Raw genomic sequence first — 25,126 nt, forward strand, 5'->3', positions numbered from 1 at the left:
GCACGAAACTATTGTTTGATGCATGCAACGTCTGAGCAGGGGAAAGCGACCTACAATGTGGTAGCTACAGGACCAACGTAACAGAGATGTTTAGCCTCACTTCATGCATTTCTGAGTCAACGTTTAGGTCTTTAAAGCTAGAATCCTTTTAACACTAACAAAGCGGTCACCCCACCTCTGATTTGGTAAAAAGCTGAGGGATGGGCCTGGAGATCTGTAACCGCTCTCAAATTCATAGACAGAGCCATGAAGGCAGAGCTATGGATGCAAGGACTGGTCATCCATAATAACAGCATTATCATTTTTGTTTATTTCCTTTTTATGTCAGCAATGAGTCATGAGCAGAGAAAATCTAAAATCAAGGATTTATTGATTTGATTCAAGACATAAACAACAGTATGACACAGCAGAACAACAAACATGCATCTTATGTTACATTCTCTACTTGTAAATGTGTATTCAGTCCATTTTCAGGAACCAACTAAATACATAAGAATGCTGATCACATCTGAGCAAATTTTTTTGCTAATAATTATAACATTCATTTTTAAATTCACTTTTCTCTATGAATACTTTTCCCTCAATACTGAACTGCAAGTCTTTCCAGTTGAGAATATTTCCTGGAGTAAATCTATTCAACTCCATATACATTTGTATTTCACAGGGAGAGATGACACTGTCCCAGAAGTGGACGTCAGTAACTTCCCCCACAAAGGATTGTGAGGTATCAAAACCTCCGCCATAACTGTCTTGCTCTTGAACTAACATTATACTTGGTGTTCCAGTTACAGATGCATCAGGTTTAAGAATCTTCCGTGCACTACGCTTCCCATTAACCCACAGCTGGGTCAGACCAGTTTTAGAGTCCCAGGTCCAGCAGATGGAGATCCATTCATTTTTGGAATCTGGCAAACTGAAGAAATCCAGTTTATCTCCCCTGATATGCACTCGGTACACACCCATGGAGCGTTTGTACAACAACAAATCATTGTCATGAGACTGGGTTGCCAGAGAAAAAAGGGACTGGCCTCGTTCTAGCTCAGAGTTGAACCTCTGACACATGGTCATAGCAGAAATGGGCTTTGAGCCGTTGGCATGGAGCTTTACGTGTGAGGTGCTTGTCGTCATTGGGATTACGAACACCTTACCTGAGAGATCTGTAGGACATGGAGAGAGTCAAACTCACCATTAAATAATGTTAAAACAAACCTGCAAGTCAGTCCAATGCGAGTTAATAGTCACAATATTAGAAATGTTAAGGCTTCACGTCCAAATCATCTAAAATGTATTGTGTCGCTCGATGAAGTTACTTCTAGATTATTTGGACATGAAGCCCAAACATTTTTAATATCGGGACTATTGACTTGCATCGGATTTGTGCCACAACTGCAAAAAAGTTTTGGTAACTGCAGACCTGGGTAGAAAATAGTTGTATTTTGTAGTTTATTTGTAAATACAAACTTTTCAAATACTTGAGGTAGTCGAATATAGTTTATATAGCGTTTCAACTAAAGGCAAAGGAAATGCAGGTCTCAGAAAATTATTTTGTAATACCTCTCATAAAACCAAATAATATTTGAAGGTATTTGAATATGTGCAAGTCATATGAAAACAAAATAAAACATTATTTGATGGCTGCCAAATATTTGATGAAGAACCAAAAAACTACAACAGTTAGTTGAACTCGTCTAAATATATGATCATAAGCACATGGTTTGGAGAGCTTTTAGATATGCATCTTCAAAATGACTAATAATTATATTTTCATAAAGAGTGAGACATAAGGTAATTCAGTATCACTTGACATCAAGTTCCAAGACATGTGAAGTAACTTTCTGATTGTTACAATAGCAACAGTGTTGCTATATAGGACATTGGAAATTGCTTCAGAATTTCATAATGGAATTATTACACAAGTGGAATAAGGAACAGTCACTATTCCTAGTAGTTACAAAGATTCTCAGCTCATTGTTATGCAATTGCCAAAGTATTATGTATCAACAAGCTAATAATAAAGGTTGCTCCAAAAGTAGTAACAGTTTTATTACACAGGCACAAGAACAGGTTAATGTTAAGTGAGAATGCTAACAGTAACCAAATATGTCTATCACGTGTCGAAAGGAAACTAAATATCCCAAAACTGTCTTCTTGAATCAACTACAACCAAGGTAGGTGGACAATCCTGTTAGTTTGTATTCTGTATAAACTATCCCTTTAAAGTTGGTATAGTGTGTGTTTGAAACAAGAACACACCCTCAGATGACGAAGGGGTTCACAGTTGCTTTTGCTAAGCATCCAACTTGCTGTTTGCAAATGGCTTTGAATTGAACCTTGAACCTTTTCAGTGGCATGTTGAAAGAGTCAAACAGTAAAGTAGTTAAGTATAACAACTTACTTATACTTACTGCATCTGTACAAAACATAATTTGTTAATTGGTTTGATTTTATTATGTACACCTGAGGAAATTGACATTCAGGAGAATGGACCTTTACAAAATGTTCAGATAGAAATGTATTGTGTAGATCAAAAATGACTGTCAGATTGAAGATTGGAATAGTATAGGAGATTGTGTGTGCTCTATTTATTTATGCCATTAGTTGAAGGCAGCCAATCCAATAGTTTTAGAAAAGTGGTCACTTCCTGAGATCTGTGTTAAACTAGTTTTGAAAGGTAGTCACTTTCTGAGATCTGTGTTAAACTAGTTTTGAAAGGTAGTCACTTCCTGAGATCTGTGTTAAACTAGTTTTGAAAGGTAGTCACTTTCTGAGATCTGTGTTAAACTAGTTTTGAAAGGTAGTCACTTCCTGAGATCTGTGTTAAACTAGTTTTGAAAGGTAGTCACTTCCTGAGATCTGTGTTAAACTAGTTTTGAAAGGTAGTCACTTCCTGAGATCTGTGTTAAACTAGTTTTGAAAGGTAGTCACTTTCTGAGATCTGTGTTAAACTAGTTTTGAAGGTAGTCACTTCCTGAGATCTGTGTTAAACTAGTTTTGAAAGGTAGTCACTGAGATCTGTGTTAAACTAGTTTTGAAAGGTAGTCACTTCCTGAGATCTGTGTTAAACTAGTTTTGAAAGGTAGTCACTTTCTGAGATCTGTGTTAAACTAGTTTTGAAAGGTAGTCACTTCCTGAGATCTGTGTTAAACTAGTTTTGAAAGGTAGTCACTTTCTGAGATCTGTGTTAAACTAGTTTTGAAAGGTAGTCACTTCCTGAGATCTGTGTTAAACTAGTTTTGAAAGGTAGTCACTTCCTGAGATCTGTGTTAAACTAGTTTTGAAAGGTAGTCACTTCCTGAGATCTGTGTTAAACTAGTTTTGAAAGGTAGTCACTTCCTGAGATCTGTGTTAAACTAGTTTTGAAAGGTAGTCACTTTCTGAGATCTGTATTCAAATAGTTGTAGTCGTCTCCAAAGAAACTATTTGTTCCCCCTGAAAAATAGTAGCATTCACAAAACATAGTTTAAACGTTATTCCAGGTCTACGAAACAGTGTCCAAGTAAACTAAACCAAAGCATGGGTTTCTGTCAAACCTTGCCCATAGACTGTTACCAGGGTAAGAATAAAATCTCTCTCAAAGAAACTCTCACCTTGAAGGTCACCATAACAGCCATAGATCAGGACCAGGAAAAACACCAGCTTCCCCGTTAGATTGAGTGCACTGTAGAAAGAGAGCAACAAATCACTGACAGTATCACACTTACTATTATTAAATCAGCCTTCAAGAACCATTCTGAGTTCTTTGCTAAAAGAAATGTATAAATGATGCTGAATTGACTGGAGTTCACAGAAGTCATCGGGATTGAAAATTACCTCTCCATATTTTTGGGAATCCTGATGAAGGGAAGCAAACCAGTTTCACCTGAAACCTCCTCTGTTTTCCTCTTTTTAAATCAACGGTTAGCAGGGGTGTAATGATTCCTGACCAATGGGGAATAATACAGTACATACAACTCCCACTTGTGTCATCAGTGTCATTTCAGGGGAATTTGGGGTTGTTAATGTTTATCACTCAGATTCAATCAAACCTGCAAGGTTATTCACCTCTGTTTACACAACAACCTGTGTAGACACACACTGGGAAAAAGTCAATAAACACATCATGCTTTTTCTGTTTCATTCTCCTCTGAAAATAACAAACGTTGCACTTTGCACAGAGTTCATCTGCATACACATTCTAAAATAAAGACACCAGACAATTAGTATGAGATAGTATTGCACTACTATTATCAGAGCTTCTTCTGTTTTCTTTCTGGCATCAAACATATTCACTTTAATACAGATGAATACTGATTTGTACAATGACTTTTAGAGTGAAAGGTGCCATGTATATACAATTATGACTATTGTCATTGTAATTTATAAAACACAACATTATCAATACCTGGTGAATGATTATTGCTTTTGTTTTGCTAGCAGTTAAATGAACTTGTCTCCTTGAACACTTTTTCCCCAGGAGTGAACGCCAATGCTTACCAGTTGAGAAACAGGTTTAATACAGATCTCAGAAAGTGACTACGTCTTTAAACTATTTGAATAGAGATCTGAGAAAGCAACTACTTAAAATAATTATTTGAACACAGATCTCAGGAAGTGACCACTTTTCTAAAACTATTGGATTGGCTACCTTCAACTAATGGCAGGGCTGTATCTGGAACTACATGTTGAAGTTAGAAATAGAATGAATAGAGCACACACATTGGCTGTAAAGCAACGCTAGAAAAGATGACAGGGTGATTAACAAAAGGCTAAGCTGTGTTCCAATATATTTCACTTGTGATTTTCATGAATAGGAATAATTTCTAGGAAGATTTATGTCCGTTGCGTTATGCTAATTAGTGTCAGATGATGACAACGGTCCCGTTCACGGGATGGAGTGTCACTACAGGTTAAGGACTGATTGGTGGAGTGCTGCAGAGATGGTTGTCCTTGTGGAAGGTTCTCCCATCTCCACAGAGGAACTCTGGAGTTGTGTCAGAGTGACCATCAGGTTCTTACTCACCTCCCTGACCAAGGCCCTTCTCCCCTGATTGCTCAGTTTGGCCAGACAGCCAGCTTTAGGAAGAGTCTTGGTGTTTCCAAACTTCATCCATTTAAGAATGATGGAGGCCGCTGTGTTCTTGGGGACCTTGCATGCTGCAAAAAAACATTTGGAACCCTGCCTCAGATCTTTGCCTCGACACAATCCTGTCTCGGAGCTCTATGGACAATTCCTTCTACCTTATGGCTTAGGGACCTTATATACACAAGTGTGTGCCTTTCCAAATCATGTCCAATCAATTGAATTTACCACAGGTGGACTCCAATCAAGTTGTAGAAACATCTCAAAGATGATCCATGGAAACAGGATGCAATCATTTAATGACCAAAAAGTGTTAAACAAATCAAAATATATTTTAGATTTGAGATTCTTCAAAGGAACCACCCTTTGACTTGATAACAGCTTTGCACACGCTTGGCATTCTCTCAACCAGCTTCATGAGGAATGCTTTTCCAACAGCATTGAAGGAGTTCCCACATATGCTGAGCACTTGTTGATTGTTTTTCCTTATCTCTGCAGCCCAACTCATCCCAAACCAGCTCAACAGGGTTGAGGTTGGATGATTGTGAAGGCCGGGTCATCTGATGCAGCACTCCATCACTCTCCTTCTTGGTCAGATAGCCCTTACACAGCCTGGAGGTGTGTTTGGTCATTGTCCTGTTGAAAAACAAATAACAGTCCCACTAAGCGCAAACCAGATGGGATGGCGTATCTCTACAGAATGATGTGGTAGGCATGCTGGTTGAAGAAAAACTGAGTTTAAATGTAGTTGGCTAAGGTGTATGTAAACTTCCGACTTCAACTCATACATACATACATACATACCTCAGGAGGCTGCTGAAGGGAGAACGGCTCACAATAATGGCCGGAACGGAACAAATGGGATAGCATTTGATACCATTCCACTAATTCTGCTCCAGTCATTAACATGAGCCCGTTCTCCCCATTTAAGGTTCCACCAACCTCCTTTGATGTATACAGAATATGTCAAATGACAGACACACAGGCCTTTTCTCAATTGTATACTCCTCAAGTCCTTTCTTCTCTTTCCTTGTCTCCTTCTCAAAACCCATTGGAGAAAAGGTCAGAGGGGTGGGACCTCTTGCTTTCTCATCCAATGAGTTTTGAGAAGGAGATGAGGACAGAGGACGCGAGGAGAATGCAAATGAGAAAAGGCCATTGACAAATACCTTTGAGATAGTATTGGTGGTGTCCTCATACAAGTACTTGGGATTTCACCTTGATTAAACTATGTCCTTTAAGGTGCACATTCTACAGCTCCCTTTTAATTTAGGAACAAGTCTTGTTTTTCATTTCAAGCAAGGAAAGACTTTGTTGTCGCCTTTTGTTTGGTCGCCTTTGGTGATGTTCCGTACATGAATGGCCCAGGGTGTTACCTGCACACTCTAGACACACTTTACCATGCTGCTACAAAATATGTACCAACACAAGACCTCTTGCACATGTACCTTATATCAGTTAGCAGGATGGCCATCCTTAACTGTAAGGCGACAGACTCACTATATTTAAGCACTTTATTCACCATACAGATAATGAACATCACCATCTGAGATCAAAGAAATGCATTTTATATAATGTTACCAACACAAGAACGGAGTTTGGTATGATATTTGTGCCTCTGTAACATTCTCACTCATCATTATTCACAATTCATCCATTGATATCCGTAATCATGATAGCATTCACATTAACGTAGAAGTGTTCAGAAACATATTCTATTCATATTTACAATAAAAATGACTCTAAAATGACAGACTGACCAAGTCAATTTAGGGGAAAACTATGATCCTTTGTTGATGTCACTTGTTAAATCCACTTCAATCAGTGTAGATGAAGGGGAGGAGACTTGTTAAAGAAGGATTGTTAAGCCTTGAGACAAATGAGACGGATTGTGGATTGTGTATGTGTGCCATTAAGAGGGTGAATGGGAAAGACAAAAGATTTAAGTGTCTTTGAATGGGGTATGGTAGTAGGTGCCAGGTTTTTCACGCTCAACAGTTTCCCATGTGTATCAAAGATGGTCCACCACCCAAAGGACATCCAGCCAACTTGAAACAGCTGTGGGAAGCATTGGAGTCAACGTGGGCCAACATCCCTGTGGAACGCTTTGACACCTTGTAGAGTCCATGCCCCGACGAATTGAGGCGGTTCTGAGGGCAGAAGCGCAACTCAATAATAGGAAGGTATTCTTAAATGTTTTGTACACTTAGTGTACATTATCTAACATTCATTTATATTGCGTAATCTGACACACAACCAAAACAAACTGCAAATGCATCCAACAAGTTTGTAGAGTCACAAACTTGATAAGGTCATTGCGTGCTAGGAATATGAGACTTTAATACACATATAAGTGAATTTGTCCAAATACTTATGACACCTTCAGATGGGTTGGGAAAAGATACATAAGGTGCTTTCATTTCTAAACGGTAAAAAAGATATGTATGAACATACCTTCAAATACAAGGTGACATTATTCTGTACTGTCAAATCCAAAATGCTGGAGTATGGAGCCAAATTAAAAGTTTTAGCTTCACTGTCCAAATAAATACCTACAAATGTACTGTATATGCTTTCACCTTATATATATATATATATATATATATATTCACACCATCTTTTCTTCCTCTGATGCTTTCTGAGGGAGCCAGAGGGGGCTGTGTTTGTACAAGCCAGCGGAACAAATCAGAACAAATCGGAACAAATCATGCAGGCTAGTCAACGTTTGATCAGCCCATTCCTGCCACGTCACCCACTGCTCACACCAGGAAAAAAACAAAGATTCAACGGATCACAACCGGCTGTGATTGGGAGTCCCATAGGGCAGCGCACAATTGGCCCAGCGTCGTCCTGGTTTGGCTGGTGTAGGCCGTCATCATCAATAAGAATTTGTTCTTAACTGACTGGCCTAGTTAAATAAAGGTAAAAGTCTCAAAATAAACTGTCCAGATGGTCTGAGAGCAATTCCAAGATGGAAAAGTAGAAAACCCACCATGACATAGCCTACTTTGGGGTTCAAATATAAGCTCCGCTTCTGTGCGTAAGGGTTGACGATGTCAGCTGACTCAACAGAGCACTGTCACAATGAATAACTTCAAAGAACTTCTTTGTGTTAAAGAACTTCAAACATCATGTAGGGATCTGATTGGCTGATGAGGCTGCTGGTGCACAGAACAGAGAATGGCAGCAGTGACCTAAAAGAACCCCAGGTCTGTTTGAATCTCTAGCTCAGAAAAGAGGGACACATGCTTTTTTCAGAGTACAACAACCCATCCTTTCAGAGCGAGAGAGAGAGTGAGAGATGAGAGAGCCCAAGCGGGCGATACAGCGAAAGAGGGAGAGAGAGCTCCATTCAAGCACACAAACCAACTTTTGGAGACTCAATTTCAGTTATTGCCAAGGGCTAGATATTGTTTGTGATAGTTGACAATACAGCAGTAATACATGAACCATAACTGATTCTGTAGACTTAATATCAGAAAGTATGAATAGCTCTATGAGACAGCTGTTGTTCTCATTGGCATTAATGATGATGATGTCACTCCCATGTCCCCACTCCGTACCCCAACAATGGTGACCCCCCCAGGCGGGGGCTGATGTTCACACAGACTGGTCCTTTCAGGGGGTTCCAATCCTAACCAGCAGCCGTGAAATTCCCCATTATTGCGGCTCTTTCACTGGGAAGTCTCATCTCTCCCCTGGGCGCCCGTCCTGCCCTGCCCTCCCTATTCAGGACGCCTGCCAAACACACAAACCAAACACAGGAACCAGAGTCTTTTTCTGCTGGAGGGTCTGGTTTAATCCCAATCTGGTCTGGGTCTGGGTGAATAACAGCCTCGGCCTCAAGTAGTGTACAGTGCATTGGGAAACTATTCAGACTCCTTCCCTTTCCCCACGTTTTGTTACATTACAGCCTCGTTGATAAATGGATTAAAAAAATATTTCCTCATCAACCTACACACAATAACCCATAATGCCAAGGATGTACAAAGCTGTCATCAAGGCAAATGGTGGCTACTTTGAAGAATCTCACACATAAAATATATATTGATTTGTTTAACGCTTTTTTGGTTATTACATGATTCCATATGTGTTATGTCATAGTTTTGAAGTCTTCACTATTATTCTACAATGTATAAAATAGTACAAATAAAGAAAACCCCTTGAATGAGTAGATGTGTCCAAAGTTTTGACTGGTACTGTATATATACACTACCTGGTCTAAATGGTACTGAACACTGTGTCGGTGGGCTTAGCAGACCAGGCTGTGGATCGTTTCTGGCCTGATTTCTGGCCTGATTTGGGGGGCTAGCAGATCCTGGCTACAGCATGATAGATGTGGCTCTGAACGCTTTCTCCTTACTGTGTGTCAGGCCCAGTTACCAGAACCCTGCATCTCTTAAAAGTTTGGGGTCACTTAGAATGTCCAGGTTTTTGAAAGAAAAGCATTTTTTTTGTCCATTAAAATAACATCAAATTGATCAGAAATACAGTGTAGACATTGTTTATGTTGTAAATGACTATTGTAGCTGGAAATGGCCGATTTTTTATGGAATATCTACATCGGCGTAGAGGCCCATTATCACCAACCATCACTCCTGTGTTCCAATGGCACGTTGTGTTAGCTAATCCAAGTGTATAATTTTAAAAGGCTAATTGATCATTAGAAAATCCTTTTTCAATTATATTAGCACAGCTGAAAACAGTTGTGCTGATTAAAGAAGGCCAGCATCCCGGCGTCGCCTCTTTGCTGTTGACGTCGAGACTGGTGTTTTGCGAGTACTATTTAATGAAGCTGCCGGTTGAGGACTGTGAGGCGTCTGTTTCTCAAACTAGACACTCTAATGTCCTTGTCCTCTTCCTCCGTTGTGCACCGGGGCCTCCCACTCCTCTTTCTATTCTGGTTGCGCTGTTTTGTGAAGGGAGTAGTAAACAGCGGTGTACGAGATCTTCAGTTTCTTGGCAATTTCTCGCATGGAATAACCTTAATTTCTCAGAACAAGAATAGACTGATGAGTTTTAGAAGAAAGACTTTGTTTCTGGCCATTTTGAGCCTGTAATCGAACCCACAAATGCTGATGCTCCAGATACTGAACGAGTCTAAAGAAGGACAGTTTTATTGCTTCTTTAATTAGCACGACAGTTTTCAGCTGTGCTAACATAATTGCAAAGGGTTTTCTAACTTGGATTAACTAACACAACGTGCCATTGGAACACAGGAGTGATGGTTGCTGATAATGGGCCTCTACACCTATGTAGATTTTCCGGCTACAATAGTAATTTACAACATTAACCATGTCTACACTGTATTTCTGATAAATTTTATGTTATTGTAATGGACAAAACATGTGCTTTTCTTTCAAAAACCTGGACATTTCTAAGTGACCCCAAACTTTTGAACGGTATTGTATATAAACAATTACTTAAACCAAATATAAACTACGTAGACATGATAATGGACCTACATTCCTACAGTTTCCTGACTGTGTCCAGCTCTCTAATATTTACTGAAATGAAAGCTAGACAGTCACAGAACATATACAATTCCCAAAGCGATGGAAAGAGGATAATTCTTTACACATTTTTACAGTGGAGAAATATACAAAAAATTCAGTGCGGACTTCCAGAACGCATTGAATACCAAATATGGCCCCCGGGGCAAAATTAGTTTCACACCCCTGGTCTAAATGGTACTGAACACTGTGTCGGTGGGCTTAGCAGGCCAGGCTGTGGATCGTTTCTGGCCTGATTTGGGGGGCTAGCAGATCCTGGCTACAGCATGATAGATGTGGCTCTGAACGCTTTCTCCTTACTGTGTGTCAGGCCCAGTTACCAGAACCCTGCGTCTCAATCACACTGGCCTACAGCTGGGAACTGTTCTGGGGCTGTGACAGGCCCATTCTTCACCAGGATAGAGTGGAGGTACAGTCAAACAGTCAGCATTACTAACAGCCCCCAAGCTCAACTTACTGCAGTGCATGTACACAAAGTCCACATATACAGCACATGAATAATATATCTAACACATGCCATGAGTGTGTGTGTGTGTGGAGGAAAGGGAGGACCATCCTCAGTGAATAATATAAAAATAATAATAGTGAAACATTTAAAAAGTTATCCTTTTTAGATAAAACTATACTAAATATATTTACGTCATCAAATAATTTAACCCCCTTCAGTCAATGTCCACAGCCCAGTGAAAATGAAATAGCATAATAAAATAATCCCCATCAAAATCCATAAATTTAAGCTTGGTGTCACGCCCTGGCCATAGAGAGGCTTTTTATTCTCTATTTTGGTTAGGCCAGGGTGTGACTAGGGTGGGCGTTCTATGTTCTTTTTTCTATGTTTTTGTATTTCTGTGTTTTTGGCCGGGTGTGGTTCTCAATCAGGGACAGCTGTCTGTCGTTGTCTCTCATTGAGAACCACACTTAGGCAGCCTGTTTTCCCACTATGGGTTGTGGGTAGTTGTTTTCTGTTTTGTGTGTATTGCACCTTGCAGAACTGTTGGTTTGTCGTGTTTTGTTCAAGTATTCGTATTTATTAAAAGTATTATGAATACTTACCACGCTGCATCTTGGTCCTCTTCTCCTAACAACAATCGCTACACTTGGGCTGCATCGCAATCTACTGCATCCACCGATGGTGCCCTTCCGCATCTGCGGTGAAAGGTGGCAGAGCTTGAGCGATGTTTGTCAGACCATGAGACATCCCGAAAATCGGTCTTCTCACTAAAAAAAGTCAGCAGAGTCCGAACAGTTTTGCACACAAACTATTATGTTTTACGACCTCCACAAGCGTCACAGGACTCGTTTGAAGTTGGTACATCTGATTAGCCATCTTCTGTCTGTAGCATCTGAATCATTTGGGCTGCACACTAATGTGACCCCTCTGTGGAAAGGTGAGTATCTCATGAACACGTACATGTCGGTTGTTTTGCCTCACAAGACTAGCCTGAAGGTAGCCAGGTACCAGTTAAAGAAAATGAATGGAAGTATACATGAAGATAGTTTAGTGCCTAAAATACATAAATACATAAACAACAAAACAAAAAGTTTCCTGATCTTTCTTATAACTCTCAGATATACAGACATTTCAGAACAAACCTTTTTGACTCTTTATACATGTATGAAGCTGTTATTCAATGCGGTTCTATTGGCTGATCAATGTTTTGTCAAATAATAATGATAAAAAAGCTTAGTAGTTGCCGCAACAGCACCTGTAGGGAGCTCATGGTTCTCACCCCCTTCCATAGACTTACACAGTATTTATAACAACTTCCGGAGGACATCCTCCAATCTATCAGAGCTCTTGTAGCATGAACTGACATGTAGTCCACCCAATCAAAGGATCAGAGAATTAATCTAGTACTGAAAGTATAAGCTACAGCTAGCTAATGTGGTGAGTAGTTGACTCAAAGAGAGAGAAAGACAATAGTTGAGCAAATTTATTTATTTAAAAATGAAGGAGAAGTCCCCCCTCCCCCCCAATTTCAGTTAGCTAGCGAATGCAGCTAGCAAGTTTAGCCTACTCAAATACCCAGCTCAAACAGAGAGGGATGCTATGTTAGCTAGCTGGCTATCCAAACCTGGAGTCAAGGTAAGTGTCACATGGTGGGAAAGTGACAGGTTATTTTGGATCTGGGTTTAATAAATAAGGCATGGCTCCATTAGGTTAAGAATGTACTTTTCCTCTGTTTAGTTACAGTGACCATTCTCTGGCTCAGGAACACATTTGAAGCAAATGCAAGTTACAAGTTAATAATGAAACTACAAACAATCCAAAAAAACAAGGACCAAAAAGGGGACACAGCAGACGAGGCAGCCCAGGAGGCAGGCTTCCCTTTTCTTTAAACTGTTCATATCACAATCCCCAGTAGCCATGTGTTCTCACCAAAATCCCACCGCATGCTCTCTACAGACAGGGCTCCACCGTTCCTCTGGACTGCATCACTTCCGGTGGGTGGCCACCTAGAACACAAAAATAGGGAGGTTTAATTGGAACTACCCATCCAGGATCCGGGATAATTGTCATCAACTACACTAATTAGCATGGCGCAACAGTCAAATAATCTTACTAGAAATATTCATATTCATGAAATCACAAGTGAAATATAGCGAAACACAGCTTAGCCTTTTGTTAATCACCCTGTTGTCTCAGATTTTGAAATGATGCTTTACAGCGAAAGCAAGACAAGCGTTTGTGTAAGTTTATCGATAGCCTAGCATAGCATTATGTCCAGCTAGCAGCAGGAAGCTTGGTCACGAAAATCAGAAAAGCAATCAAATTAACCGTTTACCTTTGATGATCTTCGGATGTTTTCACTTACGAGACTCCCAGTTAGACAGCAAATGTTCCTTTTGTTCCATAAAGGTTATTTTTATACCCAAAATACCTCCGTTTGTTTGTCATGTTATGTTCAGAAAAAAATCAAAATTAATAATATCATAATATCGACAGAAACATGGCAAACGTTTTTTATAACCAATCCTCAAGGTGTTTTTCAAATATCTATTTGATAATATATCAACCGGGACAGTTGGCTTTTCAGTAGGACTGGGAGGAAAAATGGCTAACTCTCTCTTTTACGCAAGAATCACTCTGAGAGCCATCAGCTGGCCACTTACGCAATGTGGTCGTTTACGCTCATTCTTCAATATAAAGGCGTGAAACTGCGTCTAAAGGCTGTAGACACCTTAGGGAAGACGTAGAAAAGGGAATCTGGATGATATCCCTTTCAATGGTCAATAGGGATGCATAGGAACGCAAAGGTTTCAAAATATGAGTCACTTCCTGATTGGATTTTCCTCAGGATTTCTCCTGCAATATCAGTTCTGTTATACTCACAGACATAATTTTTACAGTTTTGGAAACTTTAGAGTGTTTTCTATCCTAAGCTGTCAATTATTTGCAACTTCTAGCATCTGGTCCTGAGAAATAGGCCGTTTACTTTGGGAAAGTTATTTTTCCAAAAATGAAAATAGTGCCCACTAGATTCAAGAGGTTAAATACAAGTAGGGAACATACAATTTAACCAATGATATTGCTTCCTGCATTAACATGGTAATGAGTCACACCTGTGAGAATGTGACATAAGCTTTTGGTTTTATTCATTTATTGCCACCGGTGCCCGCTAATGTAACTGCTAAACTACTTGCTGACTCTGCACTGTACTGCATGATTGTAGTGGGTTTACTAACACATTAGTTCTAGTAGCTATGTTGACAGCTATGAGGTTAGCTAATATGGTGACAACAATGTAGGCTGTGTGTAGATGTTAGCAGTTATGATATGAAGGTTTGGCTTGGAAAGGTTTTTTCGCCTGGTCACAGACATCTGATGTGTTGTGCACTGAAGTCTACAAGCATAGGGAAAAGGTGAGAAGAGGAGAGTGCGTAGATGCTAGAATGAATTCCACAAAGAGCAAAATGATCATGCTGTTTGTATGTGACTGCTATGAAAGTAAACAGTGTTTGCATGTTATCAGGGGTGTTAGAGCATTGGGCCAGTAACTGAAAGGTTGCTGGATCGAATCCCCGAGCTGACAAGGTAAAAATGTGTAGTTCTGCCCCTGAGCAAGGCAGCTAACCCACTGTCCCCCAGGCGCCGAAGACGTGGGTGTTGATTATGGCAGCCTCCCGCACCTCTCTGATTCAGAGGACACATTTCAATTGAATGCAATTCAGTTGTACAACTGACTAGGTATCCCCCTTTCCCTTTCCCTATTCATTCTGCCGATTCTGTTGAAAAACGTTTCTTAAACGGAAGCCAACATAACGAAACTGGGATTAACATACCTACATTTGTCCAATAGAAACTCTCATTTGCAACTGTTGGACTAATGATTACAATCTAGATCAGCAAATGCAGGCAACAGTGTGCAAGGTGGTATTGAATGTGTCAATGTCTGTCACCTTGATTACAATTTTTTTTTTTTGGACCTGTGCACCTACATTGTAAACTTTCAATCATAGGCTATTCATCATGATGGGTATAAGGACAATTTGAGTGTCATATATTAGCCTAAACCTATTAATGTTACATTGAACTGGGTGAATGGAATATGAATGACAGTCATTCAATATGCTGCAATAAAAATGAGACCATGCTCATAACAATAAAAAAAAATCCTCCCTCTTGTTAAACATCACGAACCGCCTCAGATGATGAAGCGCTAGCGAATGGGGTGGCAAGTAGCCTAGTGGTTAGAGTGTTGGAAATGTAACCGAAAGGTTGCAAGATCAAATCCCCGAACTGACAAGGTGAAAATCTGTCCTTCTGCCCCTGAACAAGAAAGTTCCTAGGCCGTCATTGAAAATAAAAATGTGTTCTTAACTGACTTGCCTATTAAAATAAACAAATGATTGACAAAAGGTGCTTTTCCTCAATTAGCGGACATGCTTGTTCAGCTTGTAGCGTCCAAACCCTGGTCAGTATCAATTGTGAGTGTATATTTAAAATGATTGACTCAAGACCTCTCTCACGCTTTCTTTCATACTATCACACTTCATGTCTCCAGTCCTCACAACATAATGAGATGTTGTTGGCATGTGGATGCTAAGATACCGAGCAGATCTTGGTGTGTTTTTTTTGAGTCTCAGAAAATCACACAGGATTACCCCGAAGCAGAAAACCCTCCACCCTCTGCCAGTCGAAACATTTTCATGTTTCTCACAGAGCAGAAAAATCCCCAGTGCTCAAACAGAGCTCCAAGTCACACAGAGTGCTTAGCACTCCTTCACAGAGCTCAAAGCTACATGAAGTCCTCAGCTCAGAGCTGCACCACAGCGCTCAGGGCATAATTCAACCATCACCAGTTTACTCATTTTCAACATACATATTTAAATAAAGGGAAGGTACTGCCCATAAAGAGGCTATGTGATTGTAAACTCCACACGTATATTTGTCTGAATCATGAATAAATATCACTGCATGATACAGTATGCGCCATTTTTTTAAAGTTTATTTATCCAGGTTAGTCCCATTGAGTTACAATCTATTTTTCTACATTTTACCTTATGTACCTAAGTCTTTGTTCAAAATGCATCAAAGACATATTGTCTCATCTACAACAGCCACAACTGTCCCATCTTATCCAGATTCCCCGATTCAGAGAATGCTGCTGAATACATGTCTAAATGTGTGCCCTGCTCCAGGAGGATGGGTGTGTGTTGATTTATGACTAAAGTTGAGAGATATCATTGTGCACATGATATGTCCGAGAAGGGGAGGAGAGAGTGAAAGGGAGAGAAAGAAGAAGAAGAAGAAGACAACGACAAAGAAGAAGATTACATGCATACTAATAAGGTCTGCTGTCTCGTGCAATTCAGGCGACTTAGCTGGCACTAGGGTGCTCTCGCTAGAAGGAGGATAGGGCAGTGAAAAGAGGGGAAGAGGTGACTGGAGTAATGTAAATGTGGTTTAGAGAGGAGGTCAGGAGCCGGTATAATCAGGAAAGCGGATTCCCATTAAACAGTGAAAACACTGCCAGCGATAATCAATGGTGAATGAAGTTCTTTGTGAGTGTTTGTGAGTTGCTGGAGGCCTTCGATCAGATGACTGCAGAACACAACTCACCTCGGATCAACTGGCTGGTTTCTTAGTCATTTTCATGTGTGTGTACATTTATACCATAGAGGAATAATCTAGCAATAGTCTCTTGCTCCTATGCAAATTCATTAATAAAAAGTTACCAACAATTGTGCTACGTTTGGTGTTTCTTTTGAACATCTAATTCTCACAGAACAAGTCTTCAGTTCATGGCCCCAAGATTTAGCATCAGCGCCGAACAGGGCAGCAGTGTAATCGCAATACAATGTGATTACTGAACCAGTTTGTACTCTCTGTGATTTATGATTGACAGTGAGAGGAGGCCTGTCCATGACTTCCTATGATACACATAATCCAGGAAACAGAGGGCCAAGACTGACCACCCCACAGAAGGGATGTGTGAGAGAGAAAGGAGAGGAAGAGAGAGAATCAAAGGGGGAAGGAGAGAGGGTGCCAAAGGGTCTGTCCAAGGAGGATATGGGGCATTATCCAGCAGCTGAAACAGATGTAGGATCTTAATTTGATCACTCTGTTGCAGGAGAACTTTCCTACAGTGCAGGAAATTTAAAACGTGTATTTGAGGTTTAGAAAGGCTTCTGAAGATGATAATTTACGCTTTGAAATTTGAGACTTCATATTTCCTTACCTAAAACGTATCAACGCCTACAAAAATGTCCAATAATTATAAACCACATAATAATTCACATTTCCTGTTTCTGCAGGATTCTTTTCCTGCTGTTGCAAACTGGCTCAAAATAGGATCCTAGATATGTTTATGAGATTTTCATTGCCTTTTTTGATATATAAAATGTAAGTTGTGGCCTCCTGAGCGACGCATCGGTCTAAGGCACTGCATTGCTGTGCTTGAGGTGTCACTACAGACCCGGGTTCATTCCCAGGCTGTGTCACAACCGGCCGTGACTGGGAGTGCCATAGGGTGGCGTACAATTGGCCCAGAGTCGTCTGGGTTTGGCCAAGGGGGATTAACTTGGCTCATCGCGCTCTAGCGACTCCTTGTGCCGGGCTGGGCACCTGCAGGCTGTCGTCATTTCAACTCTGTTTCCTCTGACACATTGGTGCAGCTGGGTTAAGCAGGCGGGTGTTAAGAAGCGCGATTTTGCGGGTCATTACTCGACCTTCGCCTCTCCTGAGCCCGTTGGGGAGTTGCAGCGATGAGACAAGATCGTAATTGGATCACAATTTGGGAGAAAAAGGGGGTAAAATAAAATAATAAAATAAATTGTAAGTGGTTAATGGAATTACGCAATAGGCATGACTAAACAATGACCTTAAAAAGTCAAGTATGTCTCTCCACCTCAGATGCATGAATTGGTACTATTGTTCTACTTACATCAAATGCAATATGGAGTCATAATAATACGTCACACACTACCTCATCCTACCCCTCCTCTGTTCCTCGGGTGATGTAGAGGTTAACCCAGACCCTGTGTGTCCCCAGGCGCTCTCATTTGTTGACTTCTGTAACCATAAAAGTCTTGGTTTCATGCATGCTAACATCAGAAGCCTCCTCACTAAGTTTGTTTTACTCACTGCTTTAGCACACTCTGCCAACCCTGATGTTCATGCCATGTCTGAATCCTGGCTAAGGAAGGCCACCAAATATTCTGAGATTTCCATCCCCAACTACAACATTTTCCATCAAGATAGAACTACCAAAGGGGAAGGAGTTGCAATATACTGCAGAGAGAGCATAGTTATGTCATACTTTCCAGGTCTATGCCAAAATAGTTTGACCTTCTAATTAAAAAAATTCATCTCTGCAGAAATAAGTCTCTCACTGTTGTCGCCTGTTATAGACCCCCTTCAGCTCCCAGCTGTGCCCTGGACACCATATGTAAATTGGTTGACCCCCATCAATCTTCAGAGTTCGTTCTGCTAGGTGACCTAAACTGGGATATGCTTAACACCCCGGCCTTCCTACAATCTAAGCTAGATGCCCTCAATAGCACCCAAATGATCAAGGAACCCACCAGGTACAACCCTAAATCCGTAAACATGGGTACACTCATAGAAATTATCCTGAACAACTTGCCCACCGAATACACCTCTGCTGTTTTCAATCAGGATCTCAGCGATCACTGCCTCATTGCCTGCATCAGGCCTTTCTAATCGACCTGGTCCAGGTACCCTGGAAGGATATTGACCTCATCCCGTCAGTAGAGGATGCCTGGTTGTTCTTTAAAAGTAATTTCCTCACCATCTTAAATAAGCATGCCCTTTAAAAAAACGTAAAACTAAGAACAGATAAAGCCCTTGGTTCACTCCAGACTTGACTGCCCTCAACCAGCACAAAAACATCCTGTGGCGTACAACAGTAGCATCGAATAGCCCCTGCGATATGCAACTTTTCAGGCAAGTCAGGAACCAATACACACAGTGAGTTAGGAAAGCAAAGGCTAGATTTGTCAAACAGAAATTTGCATCATGTAGCTCTAACTCCAAAAAGTTTTGGGACACTGTGAAGTCCATGGAGAATAAGAGCACTTCCTCCCAGCTGCCACTGGACGGAGGCTAGGAATCACTGTCACCACCGATAAATCCATGATAATTGAGAATTTCAAAAAGCATTTCACTACGGCTGGCCATGCTTTCCTCCTGGATACCCCAACCCCGGCCAACAGCCCCCCCCCCCCTCACACACACACAGCTACTTGCCCAAGCCTCCCCAGCTTCTCTTTCACCCAAACCCAGACAGCTGATGTTCTGAAAGAGCTGCAACACCTGGACCCGTACAAATCAGCTGGGCTAGACAATCTGGACCCTCTCTTTCAAAAATTATCCACTGCCAGTGTGGCAACCCCTATTACTAGTCTGTTTAACCTCTCTTTTGTATTGTCCGAGATTCCTAAAGATTGGAAAGCTGCCGCGGTCATCCCCTTCTTCAAAGGCTGTGACTCCTGTCTCAGCCTCCAGTATTTATGCTGCAGTAGTTTGTGTCGGGGGGCTAGGGTCAGTTTGTTATATTTACATTTACATTTAAGTCGACTTACATATCTGGAGTACTTCTCCTGTCCTATTCGGTGTCCTGTGTGAATCTAAGTGTGCGTTCTCTAATTCTCTCCTTCTCTCTTTCTTTCTCTCTCTCAGAGGACCTGAGCCCTAGGACCATGCCCCAGGACTACCTGACATGATGACTCCTTGCTGTCCCCAGTCCACCTGGCCATGCTGCTGCTCCAGTTTCAACTGGCCTGGGCCCTACGACCATGTCCCAGGACTACCTGACATGATGACTCCTTGCTGTCCCCAGTCCACCTGACTGTGCTGCTACTCCAGTTTCAACTGTTCTGCCTTATTATTATTCGACCATGCTGGTCATTTATGAACATTTGAACATCTTGGTCATGTTCTGTTATAATCTCTACCCGGCACAGCCAGAAGAGGACTGGCCACCCCACATAGCCTGGTTCCTCTCTAGGTTTCTTCCTAGGTTTTGGCCTTTCTAGGGAGTTTTTCCTAGCCTCCGTGCTTTTACACCTGCATTGTTTGCTGTTTGGGGTTTTAGGCTGGGTTTCTGTACAGCACTTTGAGATATCAGCTGATGTACGAAGGGCTATATAAATAAATTTGATTTGATTTGATTTGACACTCTAGACCCAATCTGTTACAGGCTTATATCCATCCTGCCCTGCCTTCCTAAAGTCTTTGAAAGCCAAGTTAACAAACAGATCACTGACCATTTCAAATCCCACCGTACCTTCTCCGCTGTGCAATCCTGTTTCCGAGCTGGTCATGGGTGCACCTCAGCCATGCTCAAGGTATTAAACGATATCATACCCGCCATCAATAAAAGACAGTATTGTGCAGCCGTCTCCATCAACCTGGCCAAGGCTTTTGACTCTGTTGGTTTCTTGGCCTTGGTTTCTCAAATGACTGCCTCGCCTGGTTCACCAACTACTTCCCAGATAGAAGTCGGAGGACCTGCTGTCCGAACCTCTGGCAGTCTCTATGGGGGTACCACAGGGTTCCATTCTCGGGCCGACTCTTTTCTCTATATATATTAACGATGTCGCTCTTGCTGCGGGTGATTCCTTGATCCACCTCTATGCAGACGACACTATTCTGTATTCATCTGGCCCTTCTTTCGACACTGTATTATCAAACCTCCAAACGAGCTTCAATGCCATACAACACTCCTTCCGTGGCCTCCAACTACTCTTAAATGCTTGTAAAGCTAAATGCATGCTCTTCAACCGAGCGATGCCCGGACCCGCCCGCCCGACTAGCATCACTACTCTTAGAATATGTGGAGATCTTCAAATACCTAGGTGTCTGGCTAGACTGTAAACTCTCCTTCCAGACTCACATTAAGCATCTCCAATCCAAAATGTAATCTAGAATTGGCTTCCTATTTCGCAACAAAGCCTCCTTCACTCATGCAGCTGAACATACCCTTGTAAAACTGACTATCCTACCGATCCTCGACTTCGGCGATGTCATTTACAAAATAACCTCCAACACTCTACTCAGCAAAGTGTATTCAGTCTATCACAGTGCCATCCGTTTTGTCACCAAAGCCCCATATACAACCAACCACTGCAACCTGTATGCTGTCATCGGCTGGCCCTCGCTACATATTCGTCGCCAAACCCACTTGCTGCAGGTCATCTAAGTCTTTCCTAGGTAAAGCTCCACCTTATCTCAGCTCTCTGGTCACCATCGCACCAAAGTACGTTCATCTCTATGAGACAGAACGCGTCTCCTTCCTGAGCGGTATGACGGCTGCATGGTCCAATGGTGTTTATACTTGCGTACTATTGTTTGTACAGATTAACGTGGTACCTTCAGGCATTAGGACATTTCTACCAAGGCTGAACCAGACTTGTGGAGGTGTACAATTTTTTTTATTGAGGTCTTGGTTGATTTCTTTTGATTTTCCCATGATGTCAAGCAAAGAGGCACTGAGTTTGAAGGTAGGCCTTGAAATACATCCACAGGTACACCTCCAATTGATTCAAATTATGTCAATTAGCCCATCAGAAGCTTCTAAAGCCATGACACAATTTTCTGGAAATTTCCAAGCTGTTTAAAGGCAAAGTCAGCTTAGTGTATGTAAACTTCTGACCCACTGGATTTGTGATACAGTGAGTTATAAGTGAAATAATCTGTGTTAAATTGCACAAAGTAGATGTCCTAACCAATTTGCCAAAACTGTAGTTTGTTTACAAGAAATTTGAGATGTTGTAAAACAAGTTTTAATGACTCCAACCTAAGTGTGTGTAAACTTCCGACTTCAACTGTATATCTCACTTGTCATCCCCAAAGCCAACACCCCCTTTGGCCGCATTTCCTTCCAGTTCTCTGCTGCCAATAATTGGAACGAATTGCAAAAATCGAGGATGTTGGAGATTTATATCTCCCTCACTAACTTTAAGCATCAACTATCTGAGCAGCTTACCAATCACTGCAGCTGTACACAGCCCATCTGTAAATAGCCAATCCAACTACCTACCTCATCCCCATATTGTTTTTATTTACTTTTTTTGCTATTTTGCACACCAGTATTTCTACTTGCATCATCATCTGCACGTCTATCACTCCAGTGTTAATTGCTTAATTGTAATTTCTTCGCTACTATGTTCTATTTATTGCCTTACCTCCTTATTCCATTTGCACACACTGTATGTACATTTTTCTATTGTGTTATTGACTTTTTGTTTTTCTCATGTGTAACTCTGTGTTGTTGTTTTTTGTTGCACTGCTTTGCTTTATCTTTGCCAGGTCGCAGTTGTAAATGAGAACTTGTTCTCAACTGGCCTACCTGGTTAAATAAAGATTTTCATCTATCCAAATTGACGCTCTTCCAGCCCAGCTCTGTGTTTCTCACACCAACTTTAGTTTTTGTGTCCTTTAATTTACCAGGTTAGTCTCATTAAGATCTTTTACAATAGCAACACACAATGTTGGAGACACATTTACAACATAAAACACAAAGCACTACAGTTTAAAAAAAACATACATTTACAAATTGAACAGCAAAATGGTTTGGGAAAGTGTGGTGAAACTAAGGGTCAAACCATTAACAGCCCCCCACTTAATTTCTATCATAGTTTGTCTAGGTTAAAATGAGAAAAGGGACTTTTTGAAGCTCGTTCCAAGCGGAAGGGGAGGAGAACTGGATAGCTTTTTCCCCTAGCTCTGTAAGGGCCTTAGGCACAATCAACAAAACACAGTCATGTGAGTGCAGGAAATAGCTTCAATTTGTCTGCTGGACAATGCTGTTACACAAGTAAAATGGGAGCTGCTTCAATATGGCCTTATAAATAAAAATGTCTCCTGAGTGGTGCAGTGTTCTAAGGCAGTGCTCAACGCATCACTTCAGATCCAAGTTCGATCCTGGGCTGTGTCGCAACCGGCCGCGACCGGGAGACCCATGAGGCGGCTGGACGTACTGTGACTTCAGTCACCAGCTGTGTGGTGTTTCCTCCGACACATTGGTGCGGCTGGCTTCAAGGGTTAAGTCAGCAGTATGTCAAGAAGCAGAGCGGCTTGGCGGGGTCATGTTTCGGAGGATGCATGGCTCTCGACCTTTGCTCTCCCGAGTCCGTACGGGAGTTGCAGTGATGGGACAAGACTGTAACTACCAATTGGAAATCATAAAATTGGGGAGAAAAAGGGGTAAAAAGTACAAAAATAAATCAATACAAACCAATTTAATTGCCAAAGAGCTAAGAAGGCTCTCACTCTCATATAGAGGGTACAGTGATGTGTGAGAGCCTTGGAGTTAGTAACAAACCTCAGCACCCCATGGTACACAGTGTCCAGCCTATGTAATGATGCAACAGGGGCATTTAACAAGATGTCCCCCTAATCAATTTCAGGCACGAAAGAAGCGGAAACGGGCCTCTTTCTCGCTTCAAAAGAAAAGCATGACTTATTGCAAAAATAAAAACCTGACTTGAGCATAAGCTTTTTCACAAGACCTTTGATATGGAGTTTAATGGTGAGACACTCATCCGTCAAGAATCCCAAGTACTTGTAAGTTGTTACTATTTCTATTTGCTTGTCCTCCATTGTGACTATACGTGGAAGAGTCTGAGGTTTCATGAAAACTATCAACTTTGTCTTTTCAGCAGTGAAAAGTAACTTCAGCTGAGAGGGTGGATTCTGGACAATAGTAAAGGTAGACTGCAGTTCTTCAGAGGCCTTATGTTGCTGCACAACAAAAAATAACTGCGTCATCAGCATAAAAAATAAACTAGCATTTGACACATTTCTACCGACATTATTAATATAGATGGTATATGACAGCGGTTCAAGAACAGAGCTCTGTGGCACTCCGTTCTGGACAGTTATCATATCAGATGACGTGCCATCAACCTGGACACAGTGAAATTCTATCTGATAGGTTGCTTTTGAGCTACGAGACTACCTGATCAGATAATCCTATGTTGACAAGTCTTTGCAACATAATATCATGATCAACTGCGCCTTTTGACAGATCGATGAAAAGGAAGACACAGTAAAAGTGCCATGCTGTTTTCTGAAACCTGATTGAAACTGAGATCAAATGTACTTGACACATAACTGACACAATTGGGTCTCTAGGATTTTAGCTAGAACTGGTAGCTTAGAAATAGGCCTGTAAGTTATTCCGGTTAGAGGGTTCTCCTCCCTTCAAGCAGGGCAGAACATAGGCTGACTTCCAAACACTAGGGAACATTTAGCTCAAGGGTGAGATTAAAGAGGTTAGGGGCTCAGCAATAAAGTTTCAATTGATTTGGATCCAGATTGTCAGGAAAGCTGTTTTTTTGTCAATATGCTTTAGAGCTTTTATGTACCTCAGAAACAGAAAAGGGGTAAAAACTAAAACTCTGGTAATATTTCACTTTTACATCAACAAACGCTTAATTAACTGAGTTTTATGCCGTTTTAAAAAGAAAACCAGAAGAAACAAAAATAATATTAAAACAGTTCAAGAGTTCAGCTCTGTCAGAAACCATTTTAGAGTCCTTAGTTACGCAATGCAAATCATAGTTAGAGTTTGCTCTCAACATTTGAATTACTTTCCAAAACTTGAAAGGGTCATTAAGGTTCAGTCATGGCAGACAAATACTACTCTGATTTTGACTTCTTGATAAGGGCTGTACCAAAACCTCAAGAAACAAAACCTGGAACAATCCAAATGTCATCTCTTAGCGGTGACCCATACTTGCTTCCTCTCATGTAGAAGTTTTGACAGCTCATCAGAGTTCCTTCCTTTAGCTGTTTAGCTCCCTAAAGGGGCATGTTTATTGGTTATTTCCAGGAAACTGTCACAAAAAAACTCCTAGCCATTTCAACACCAGGACTAGATGCCATCCTGTTCCCAACACAATGATACATTCAGTGGGCAATATCCAAGCGGGGGGGGGGGGGGGGGGGGGGGTTTACTAAAATACAATTGGAATTGCAGGTATAACCAACCACCTTCAGATCACAAATCAAGCTAATTTGCATCCATCTGTGATCAATTGTAGTGACTTGGATTAGTTCAGAATAAAAGCCAATGTTCATAGA

The 25,126-nt window shown here is 41.1% G+C and overlaps 1 protein-coding gene and 1 long non-coding RNA gene across 3 annotated transcripts; one reads left to right on the forward strand and one right to left on the reverse strand.

Moving 5' to 3' along the window:
- Positions 1 to 353: 353 nt before the first annotated feature.
- On the reverse strand, positions 354 to 3,918 carry LOC115113321 (serum amyloid P-component-like). Its single transcript, XM_029640843.2, has 3 exons — positions 3,811 to 3,918; positions 3,588 to 3,658; positions 354 to 1,157 (listed from the first exon to the last, which is right to left on the reverse strand). The coding sequence occupies exons 1-3, from the start codon at positions 3,816 to 3,818 to the stop codon at positions 526 to 528; spliced, it is 711 nt and encodes a 236-aa protein (XP_029496703.1). The 5' UTR covers positions 3,819 to 3,918; the 3' UTR covers positions 354 to 525.
- Positions 1,524 to 22,419, forward strand: LOC135565573 (uncharacterized). Of its 2 annotated transcripts, none has more exons than XR_010461697.1 (3): positions 1,524 to 2,168; positions 5,558 to 10,981; positions 19,718 to 22,419. It is a non-coding gene; the product is annotated as an uncharacterized LOC135565573 (long non-coding RNA). The 2 variants fall into 2 exon arrangements; XR_010461696.1 differs by having other exon boundaries at positions 1,926 to 2,168; positions 5,558 to 5,767.
- Positions 22,420 to 25,126: the final 2,707 nt, after the last annotated feature.

This window comes from Oncorhynchus nerka, linkage group LG28 (genome assembly GCF_034236695.1).
Source record: "Oncorhynchus nerka isolate Pitt River linkage group LG28, Oner_Uvic_2.0, whole genome shotgun sequence".
NCBI lineage: Eukaryota > Metazoa > Chordata > Actinopteri > Salmoniformes > Salmonidae > Oncorhynchus > Oncorhynchus nerka.